Consider the following 11,703-nt stretch of genomic DNA (forward strand, 5'->3'; position numbering starts at 1 on the left):
AGGCCCCTGCTTAAAACCTTCTTTGACTGTGTTGGTCTGAGCTCTACTCTACGCTGTCATCTGTTGGGCCCCTGGCAGCGCAGGGCAGGACAGGAAGAGACTAAACAAACTGGTGAGAAAGGTTGTTTCTATCCAAGGCTGCACTCTGGACTCAGTGGAAGAAGTGGCTGAGAGGAGGGTGCTGTCCACGCTTACATCCATCATGGACAACACATTTCACCCTCTGCACCAGACTATAGAAGAGCAGAGCAGCTCCTTTAGTGAAAGATTATTACATCCTGCTTTTAAAAAGGAGCGTTACCAAAGGTCATTCATACCTGCTGCCATTAGACTTTACAATGCAGCACTATAACTGCAATAACTACTATGCAATTATTTACTACCCTGTGCAATAACCTGTTTATATTTAATACAGAGTGCAATAACTAATGTGTGTATATATATATATATATATATATATATATATATATATATATATATATATATATATATAGTATATACACACACGCTCTGTATATATCCGTTGCACCTTTTCCTCCTTTTGGCACCCTCTTCTTTTTGACTGAGCCGATGTAATGAGTAAATTTCTCCACCGTGAGATCAAATTCTATCAATCAAAGGGGAGATTAAAGAGCTTACGCTGTGTTGTAGATCAAGATAAATGCTGAATATACACAGAGGAATGATGGTGGGTGTTATTAGACAGGATGTCAAATATTGAGTTTAGAGAAACATTCTCTAGAGAAAAAAATACATTTATTTATACTGTTTGGAAACACATAAGACAGCAGCACAGTTAAGGTAATCCACAATTATGTTATTTTATAAACATCACTATATAAAAATAGTTAGAAAACATTTCCTTAACACGTATTTAACAAAAGGTTAACACTTTAATTTATAGAATCAAAACTTTACCACCCTCTGCAGTTCAGTTCTCTGACTCCGAAATGCAAAATAAGAGACTTCCTTTAAAAAACATGAGAACACGTGGAAACCTATCCGCCTTCTGTCTGACACCAGTATGAACAGTGATTCACAGCTGCGGGGTTCACCTGCTCAGGAATCATTGGGGGCGGTGTGAACCCCAGAAACACAAAGCTTACAGCTTAACCACCCATCTCCAGCCCACATGTAGGGTTCAACCCAACAGCTTCCATTCTCTCCTCCATCACAATGACTCATGCAGCTCAGGTTCATACAGTCACATCCCACCTCGGCGTTTTGGCTGTTTTTGGCTTTCCCGTAACTTGCAAGGTCAAAACTGGTTCTCTTCTAATGTGCATGAGTCTCCAACAACCACTAATGGAAGCATTCTGGGTGAAGGAAGAGCTTTTTGTGGGGATGTCTGTGTCCAAAAACCACCAGGCAGCAGCGACAATAAGCAGTTGTGGCTTTAAGCTGTATTTATCCAGTCAGGAGACTAAACACAGCTAAAGTTAGAGCAGAGATTTATATTTTTGTCATCTTAGTATTTTCCTTCAGACATTTCTGCTCATTTCCTGTGCGTTGCACATACCTCAGGATTCACAAACCGTTAGAGAAGGCAGTGGGGTCGTTAGCTTAAGATGCAATGATCACATTTCTCTGAACAAAATACAGCCTCAATAAAACATATCAGAGCAGTAAACCATTTCTAAATATCACATTTAAGGCAGTCAGTTTAATATAATGATCTTTATAGTTACAGAAGATTTTATAAAATGAAAAAAAGAGGAATTAAATATACTGAATCCAAATATACTGTAAACTCTTAGGGCTATGAAAATGTCAGCTTTCAGCAGTTCTTCATTAGCAGGAGTCATTTGTAGCATTAAATAATGGTTCAGGTCTTTTTCCTTTGTAGGAAAGCAGGTTTCTGCTCCAGCAGAATGTTTCCAGGTCGGAGGAGCAGAACAAGCAGCTTCTTTTCTGCACGGCGCCGAGCATCTGGGTCAGGCTCAGAACTCGGCCGTAGCATTAGTCTAGCGGGGATGTGGAATGTCCAATCAGTCTGGATGGAAACACAAAACAGATTTTTTTTTAAAACAAACTACAAAGAATCTTGAACAACTTTTAATTTAGCTATTTTCAATGATTTTGGTTAAAAATCCTAAAAAGCACAAAGCAGAAGAAGTCTGAAAACCTTTAAAATGATAATGTTACAAAGTATATAAAATGTACTTTATATTTTAGTTACAGTCTCACGTTCAACAAAAGGAGACCATTAAGCATCCTTAATCTGGAGATTTAAAACCTCTTGGCATAACGTCCCTCTGCAGGCAGCAAGAACTCAAGGCTAAATTGCTAACTTGGAACCATTTAAAGTGTTTTCAGGTCATTTTTTTCTATTTTGATTATTAGTTCAGTGTCCTGAACTGCCTTAAGCCACAGTGCAGAATCATAAAAAAATGTAACAAATACCCCTAAAAGGCTTAGTTAGAATAAAACCATTCTATAATTTTCTTTCCAAAAAGAAGGAGTGCAGCAGTTATGTTTCAACAATACTGGATAAAAAGCCAGTTACAGCTGTTGTGGTCACTGCATTCTTGTGGCAGAGTGGATTTCAGCTGAAACCAAGTCTATTTCAGACAATGAACTATGACTTAAGATGGCAATGAATTGTGCAGCTTTAAGTCATTTCAATACCAACATTTGAGGTTTTAGATTCGTTTTGCACCGCTTTAGTAAAAAAATCTCTTAAATACATGACAATATCTTAAAGACACATGGAGTGAATTAAACTAAAAATTACTGTAACCAACCAGTTGTAGTTAGTTTCTTATACCCATGAGGTTTATAAGAAATTTCATTTTAGGCCAAACCACAGCACAGAAACAGATACTTTTAAAAGTGTTTTACATAATTTAATCCCTTTAAACTGGTCAGTTTGCTTCTTTGTTTTAATCCTTTAGTTCTGGAATGACGTTTTGACATTGATGATATGGCCCGCAGTCATATTAGATTCTTTAAGGGGTGCCCCATTAATTCTGGGGCACCACAAGGCCATATCTTTGATACAATGCTCTTCTCATTAAGCTTCCCATTTTCCATCATGATTCTTAAAGTCACTGTACTCAAATAGGGCATAAAGTTAGGGTTTCTGTTTCAGTCGCTTTGCCAAGTATAATATGACAATTTGTGCCAATATCATACTTTTTAGATTAACTCAAGCTGCTTATTTTTATGGTTGTGCAACATGGTTGACAGAAGTTCTGCATACTCCATCAAGAACTATGAAATCCACAAGCCAGTCACCGTTTAACATTCCCAAATCAGCCTTATAGAGATGCTGACTAAAATGTCAGAAACGAAATAGTTTACTTTGAATCACACTCTAAAGACGACATCATGTTATAAGACCATACTGTTACAACAATCTGAATCAGGTCATTCAGAATGAAGGCGAGCTGGAAACCGCAGCTTCTTCCTTAATCCAGGCTACATTACAATGATAATGCTACTCCTCAAAATAAAGATTTTTTAACATTCACTCAGGAGACTGTACTTCACTCATTTGGCTTCATTCTACGTATGAAGAGTCACAGAAAATATTAGCGGTTTAGGCTCAACCAGGCATCTAAATGTAGATTTAAAGCACTTCCTCTACATGATCACACAAATTTAGTTTAGTTAAAAGAGAAGGAATTCACTGTTGCCTTTAAAAAAAAAATAAAAATAAAGTGCTTTATGACTTTACGTTGAGGGGAAAAAACCCCCAGCAAAGCTGGATACAGGACCTTTTCAGATTATGGTCACAGACTTGCAGGACCGCCCTTCAAACTCCGATTGCCCATTTTAAACTCTTACAACTCGTTTGCACTTACTTTGAATCTATGAGATATGTTATATTTAACAGTTTCATATATAAACAGACAGTCTAATTATGGAAATATTTAATAAGGAAAACTCAAAATACATGATTTCCATATTGTGCGAGTCCAAATCCTCACTGTGGACTGATCAAGCATCAAACCACTAAGTCCAAAGGGTTTCAAGTAATTGAGAAACTGGGGAAAATATCCCGACCACAGCAGTTTCTGTTCATTGTTTGAGCAATGCAATAAACAGCAAATCATTGTTAGTGGATTCAAGCTTTAAAGCAGTGTTGCAATAATTACAGAGCAGCAGGGAAGTCATTTTAAACGGGCATGGTCCAACTGCTTTGTTCACTCAGTGCCATCAATCATAGCAAATCATCAGATGAGTTTCTGACCTAATTTTAAAGTTACAGGCCCTTGTCATAAAAAACAGGAGGAGATGGTTGATGATAAAGAGCTCATGGTATAAATGTCTCATTTCCAGATATTTTTATTTATGTCTTAGGCTCTTTTAGCAAAGCAAAGATACAAGAAATGATACCACTCAAAACGCCCACAAGCATCTAAAGAAAGCATATGACTGATAATTTCAGAATGAATACATTCATGAGTCACAATAAAGTTGCAATCGTACCTCTTAGACTCAGCTTTATGAAAATGAATCAACAGATTGCTCAGTGCATCAAAATGACCAGCAGGTGTCACTGGTCTGCAGCACTGTCTTTTGATTCAGGGTCAGAGGAGTTTTTGTGATTTGAGCAGGATGTGGTGCCACCCCTCCTTTCCTCCTTTGCAACAGAAGCAACCCATCAGCTAAAGGATCTTTAGTGGAAAACTGTTCTTGTCAAGGCCTGCTTCCTTTTTTCTGCAGGGGCCACAGGGATCAGGGAAACGCAGCCACAAATAGACCCAGCAGGTTTTTACTGGAACAACCTCAGGCCATGGCAGCTCTTCCCAGCTGGGATCTGAAGCCAAAGCAAGGCCTGAATAATGCACACAATCAGAGGCCGGGTTGTGGTTCGACCTCACATCTATAAAAAGCTCCACAGTGGCTTCCTCTGCAGATCGCAGGCTCCATGTCAACAAAGTTTCTAACTTCAGATTACATATAAAAACTTGAATCTTTTTTTCAATAAATACAACAAGGAGGTTTGGATTTCTGTATTCATGTCAAGAACATTAAAGCAAACTAAACCAGTGGAGTGACATCAGGTTGGATCAAAGCCCACCACACAGCTCTGGTTATTATAGCCATTTGTCAAAACATTAAACTAATCTCTTATAATGAAGAATCTGAAATGATTCATACAGAATAAAAAACAAAAAATAATCAAAAATAAGTAAAAAAAAAACTGTGGCCAGATTGCCAGCATCTAACTGGACCTCTGATTGCTTCTAAAACAAGAGACTAAATCGGAGAGGTTTGGGTTGACAAGCACAGAAAATCAAGTTGTCACTGCAGATCTGTCAACTCTTAGGAATCAAATCTCTCATTTGGCCACATGGCAAGGGAAGCTTATTGAACTGCAATGTCTGGCTGGAAGAAATACATTTGATGTAATTCGAGCTTTTTGACATTCTGCCTGAACAAAAGATGATGGACACACTGTGGCCATGAATGGATGAATGTTGACATGTGTGTTGGTGCTATAAAAGGTGAGAGTGGGTCAAGAGAAAAAAAAAAAATCTAGGGCTGCAACCAACAAATCATTTGCTAAATAGATTTTTTTATGAATAAATAATCAGAAAGCAAACAGTCCATTATAGTTTTTTAGTTCATTTTTTAACCCCCAATTTGAAGCAGGTGAAACTTAAACTTCCTCTACAGGGGTTCTCGATAGAGTATGTTTACTGACAAGGGTTTATACATGTTCATTTCTTAGGTCTCAGCTTGGTTTCTTCACAGAATAAGTTGTTCTTTTGCTCTGAATCATTTACTCTAACGATTAAGTCAACTGATTAATCACAACTAATTCGCACTTCCTTCAAACTGAGCCTTCAGTGCATTGTGAGAATGGATTTATTGTTTTTAATCTGTCTCATATCGGTTTTGAACATGCCGCCTGATGATCCATTTTGACCTTTTCTGTCTTTTTTTTTAATGGCTTGTTTTCTGTAAACCTGCAACATCCAGATGAACTATTCATGCACCAACACTATGCCATGTTCATAGGGACATAAATGTCCTTTCCTCCCCAAACTGATGCTTGGTTTTAATGTCAGGAAGTGGTCTTCCCCATGTCTAGATGGAGAAAAGGTCAGTCATAAAAAAGATGGGTTCTTACAGATTTTCCATGCAGAAATAATAATTTTTAAAACTCAAACTTCCAACAAAAACAAGAGAGGCATGGAGGACACCAAGAAGGAAATAAAGATTACATGAAAAAGAGATAGTAAACCAGGAAAGTTGATATAAAAGGAAAAATCATCTGTGGATCAATCAAATTTCTCCAGCAGGTTTTCCAGCTCCTTTAGTGTTAAAAAGTCAACTATGAATAATCCTTACATGCCCTCACTGGTTGTGCGATATAAAGTCATAAAGGATGTGACCAATGCTTTATAGACCACTCCTGAGATATGCTGTCATTTCCCCACCAACAACAGTCTGATTCACATCAGAGCATCAGACCGTGTGCCCAGTATATCCAAGGCAAGGAGTGGGAATACAGATGGTGTGTGTCTGCGTCCCGGCAAAGCTGAGATGAGGCCTTGTTATCAGACTGGGCATTCTTTCAACTTCAGGCGGGTCCCAAGTCCCTCACCCAGGCTCCCTCCAGTCCGTCTTCTCCAGAATAAGGGATTTGATGAAGAAAGGGGGTCTTTTCTTCAGGCCGTTAGCTCCAGACAATCAGCGCGGCCACTTATTATTCTGCTCAGGCGAGGCTCAGTTGGGAAAATGAGGAAAACTTTACCTCATGTGGAAAGCGTTGAGGAGAAAAACATAGAGATGTCTTTCTTTGGTTGATAAATATTTACATTTTTGTAAAGCAGACCTTTCCAAAACAAAATCATTCATGTCTGAGAAAGTTATAAGACCTCACAGGAATAACTAAATTAGTTAATCAAGTTCCCGTTTTATAAAAGAAGATAAAATCAGTGAGGATGCCGAGCTGGAATTGATAGGAAACAGATCGATGCTGATTGGGGCTAAATTACTGAATAGAAAAACACCTTGAGACCATTTAGCTTATTTTTACTCCTCTTTAACTGTAGAGGAAGAACAATTTCTCAGTTTTACCTCCAAATATGAAAGGATTTAGGACAGATACGCCGCATTAGACTGACCCCACACTGATGTCAAAGGCCAAGTGTTTCTGCAGCTTCATCGTATGCAGAAACAAAGACTATATGGATGAGTTAGAAGCAGTTCTAATATAAAGAAGCTCTTCATATCATCTGAACACTGAGAGCTGGCTGCCCACACGTTGCGCTTTCATTTATGCTGTATTCACTTTTTAAATGCCTAAAAAGTCATACATTTTCAGACAAACAACCGTTTTATAGGCAGTTAAGGCATTTAAAAGGTGCAAAAATATAAAGTTCTAAAACATCCAATTTGCTCTAATGTTCTTTTATTTTATATATATATAAAAAAGAAATCAACATTTACATCATTATTCGGCAGCTCACATGTCGTTCCACACGCACCCCAAAGTGGTGCAGATCAACATACCATGTTTTTATTTAATAGTTTCATTCATTTAATATTGAATTCTTATATTTATAACTTAACTTCCAGATGTATTTAAAGCTCCAACTAACAGGAAAGTTGTAGAAATTACACATTTCAGATCCTTATAGGAGTATCGAATTCCTCTAATTGTGCAGTAAATGAGTTAAAAAAACTCAGTTACTTTACGCTAGGAAATGTTGGAAAATTTAGATTTCTCTTCTATTATAAATTAATTTATCCTATTTACTCACTATAAAAGTTTTCACTCAGTCCATTTCACCTTGAAGGCCAGACATTCTCTGCGGGATGGCATTTGTAGACCAGACATAGCTTCTTCCCATAACAATCCAGATTCTATCTCAAGGTTTATTCATAACATGTTACTGTTAACCAAAGTGTCTGTAATTTGTTTTGACTCCGACTGCTTTCCATTGTTGTAAGTAAGGGGGAACGAACACTGCTCATGCAGAACAGGGCAGAATGCTGTGCCATAAGGGCTGCATGATGAACTGTTCTCTCTTTGCAAAGACATGAATAAATGTGCAGACTGAGTGAAATCCATCAACCTCCGTTTATTAACTAGGGTGAATAGTTCAATACCTTTTTCCCCCGCTACAGTAACTAGAAACTAAATAACTACTTTTTAAATAACGTTCACAACACTGGCACAATTCATGAATCAATAAGCCAGAAAGAACAAATATTCAACATCAACAGGGAGGAGAGTCTCATAACTACTCACCTACTCATACTTATGTTTGTTTTTTAATAGCCACTTGCATAATATAAAAAAAAATTTGAGAAAAAAAAAAAGGTACAGTATGCTGCTAAAGGTAGACATGGCCTACACCCACACTAATGTGGTTTTCTCTCTCTACCCTGCCTCAAGCAGTAAATGCCAAACCTAAAGGATGTATGTATAAATATAACAACTTTTTCTTTTTCATATGTTTTTTGATTAATGAAATCCTGACATGTGTAACAGAGCAAGGAAAAATGACAAATGGGATAATTTTACATCCAGAACGAGGTGATCAGATAATATTAATTATCAAAGATGTTTGTGGTTATAAATTAGTTTAGGAAATAAAAGTAGGAAGAAATGTCAGAAGTGCAGAAGCTTGAAGATGTAACTAACTGACATCCTTCTTGGAGATTCAAAAGCACATAAGTTAATGTTATTGAAATTAATAGCAGTAATGACTGATTGCTTGTAACAAAAACATTTAAAAAGTAAACTGATCAAGACAGATATCGCATTTTGAAACAGCTCATAAGGACAAAATGAAGGACAGTAATACAGCCATCAATGGATTATCAGAAGAACTGGTTGATTTAACTAATCTAACGTTTTTGCTGATATGCAGAGTTTGCGAGATGAGAAATAATCCCTGTTGATGACTGCAGTATCAGTGATAAGGAAATATCTGGTGACTCAACAGATTCCCGTTAGAGGGATCCAACAATCTTATCTGTCAGCAGCGTCACACACCTACATGTTTCATATAAGGAGATGCTTCCTGTTTCAGTCGCCATTAAACCAAAAGTGGTTTCCATCCATGCATGTTTTTGCTTATTTTGCATTTCTCTCTAATCATCTACTGAAATTAGGCCACATGTCATTAAGCATAAAATGAAGCTGAACTGTCTGGTTAAAAACAACAAAAATAAAATTTAAATGCATAAGACCGAGGTAAGAACACCAGACAGAAGAAAAACAGTTAATATGCTTTTAGAAGGAGTAGAAATTTGTAGGTTTCTTATAACTTCTAAATCCAAAATGGCCACTTATATAAAATTTTCAAGTGCCAGTAAAAAAAAGTTGATTTGCCCCCATGTGGATATGAGTGTTAAACGTTCACATAGATCAATAAATTGTCAAATTCTACAAGGGCTTTGTGCAGGAAACCTGAAGACAGTGAACCTCTTAGTAGTTTAATAAAATGGTAATACGTGTCCTTTGGTGATTCTCTCCCTATTTTTATCTGGTTCTGCTGGAAGTTTCTTCCTGTTAAAAGGGAGCTTTTCCTCTCCACTGTCGCTATAGGCATGCTTAGTGTAATGGATTGCATTTGAGTCAATGAGTCGATGCAATCAACAGGGTTTCCTTAGATTGAAAACTTTCAATCAATTTGACTGTTTGATTGGCGCTATATAAATAAACTGAATCTACCAATTTACCAATTCTACATTTAAAATGTTGCACATTATTATTTTTTGGGAGGAGGAAGAAAGACAGTAGGACATAAAACAGAAAGGAAACATTGAAGGAAGGAAGAACAGATAAAGAAAAGTGGGAAAAAATAAATTAGGTGGGGCACAAGGAAGGAAAGGAGGACAAAAGGTGCGCCAGTGTGATAAGGTAGGGAGGTAGGTAGCATGCAAGGAAGGAGAAAAGAATATGTGTTAAGAATGGAAGCCTACAGCTAAGCTGCTGCTCATTCACTATCAATTTATACACTCTGTGTATACAAAACTATTATAAAGTTGTCCAAGTCTAAGAATAAGGAGTGACAAGGAAGGAAAGGAGGGAAGGAAGGAAAGGAGAGAAGGACGGAAAGAAAAAGGAGAGAAGGCTGGACAGAAAGGGAGGAAAAAAATAGGGACAAAATAATAAAGGAAGGAAAATAGGATGAAAAAAAAGAAAGGAGGGACTTCATAATAACACATTAGGAAAGAATGAAGGGAAGGCATTGTGTCACAGAAACTGAGAAAGTTAAATAATCTGAAAGGGCCCAGATGATAAGGGGATGGAAAACTTTTGCTGGAAATCCAAACATTTCCATTTTCCTTTTCCACACTCCTCCCGGCTGCCTTTGAACCCAGGCGTCGTGGTATTGTTCCCATCAGCAGATAACGAGCAAGAGTTGATGGAAGCAGCAAAGTTTAGAGGAAATATAGGAAACTGATGTTACAGTACCTGCTATAAAACTAGAGCCAACCTCACTGGAGTGAAAGGATTTACTATTAATCATTAAACTAAAACAAAAGATAAAAAAGGGTCTGAGTAGAACCCTGGCTGAGCTGCTATGATCCTTGGCTTGTGGCACTGTGGCCCATAAAACACCAGACTGTTTTCTGTTTATGTAACCAGCAGAAACAGGACCGCTACATCACACTCACACACTGACAGCCACTCAAAACTTGGCCCCTAGAACAGGCCACAAGAGAGACAAAGCTCTGCATATCTGCTGAGCGTTTCCTCCTCATGACCGACGGCCACATAGAAGAAATACTTGTGGCAAAAAAAAAAAAAGTGTGAATATCTTTTGGTCTGTTATAAACATAGTAGTTTTCTACTGAACTATAAAGGAAACACTCCACGTCAGTGGTTTTCATATTTACCAGCTGCATAAACAACGAAACCAATTTAAATCAGAGTAAAATTCCCCTCCACCTACATTAAGGTGAGAGGTATTTCCAAGCCAAGGTGTGATTTCTGGGAAATGAGCTTCACCAGTCCTGCTGGCACAATTGGAGGCTGTGTGAGGTGTTGACGGGAGAAAAGGAGGTGAAACGGATCCCAGACTTACCGTCGGTACAGATGAAGCACTTGCAGAGACACACACACAGACACAGGAGGAGAACAGCTGCCACACCACACACCGAGATCAGGATAATGGTGGTTGGATTCATTGCTGCAAAAAAAAAAAAAAAAAAAAGAAAATACTTTCTCTAAAAATACTGTTTTTGTTGTTGTTTTTTTTTTTGTTTTTTTTTTGTTTTGGACTAATTAAAATCTGAAACTTGAAGAAAATGTTTTCCTTAAGCTCAATTTTATTTAATCTTCCTAAATATCAACCAATCATTTAAAAATCTGAATAAGGTATAATCCAACAGAACCCTACAGACATGGACACTCTGGAGGAGCTGCAGAGATTCCTGGCTGCGTTCCATAACTTTAAAACAATTAAACTGGTAAATCGTTCAGTTTTCAATCAGTATTCATCTTGTGCAAACTGAAAAAAGGACAAAAAAACTTGATACGGCTCTTTGTTTATAGGTTTGCTGATTTTTGGTTAATATAGTAATCAATCATTAAAGCAGACTATACAGACTATATAAAACAAAAACCTCAAGTGGCACAGTTAGAATTTAATGTGGTACAAATTGTGGATCACCTTTATCTATCCAATAATGAATCAAAAGTAATAATCAACAGTTTAATAGATTGGCAGCATAAATGGTAGATGCAGCCAGACAGCAAACACTTAGGCTACTTTTACACTG

The 11,703-nt window shown here is 37.4% G+C and overlaps 1 protein-coding gene across 1 annotated transcript in view; it reads right to left on the reverse strand.

Annotated features, from left to right (window-relative positions):
* Window positions 1-763: 763 nt before the first annotated feature.
* LOC107098786 (OX-2 membrane glycoprotein-like) overlaps window positions 764-11,703 on the reverse strand; it is a 20,576-nt gene continuing 9,636 nt past the window's right edge. Inside the window, exons 6-7 of the mRNA XM_015396634.1 lie at window positions 11,007-11,111; window positions 764-1,993 (exon numbers count right to left, since the gene is read on the reverse strand). Coding sequence (XP_015252120.1) covers window positions 1,989-1,993; window positions 11,007-11,111 — 110 coding nt within the window. The 3' untranslated portion in view covers window positions 764-1,988. The remainder of the gene's footprint in view (window positions 1,994-11,006; window positions 11,112-11,703) is intronic.

This window comes from Cyprinodon variegatus, unplaced genomic scaffold (genome assembly GCF_000732505.1).
Source record: "Cyprinodon variegatus isolate N-32 unplaced genomic scaffold, C_variegatus-1.0 Scaffold810, whole genome shotgun sequence".
Taxonomy (NCBI): domain Eukaryota; kingdom Metazoa; phylum Chordata; class Actinopteri; order Cyprinodontiformes; family Cyprinodontidae; genus Cyprinodon; species Cyprinodon variegatus.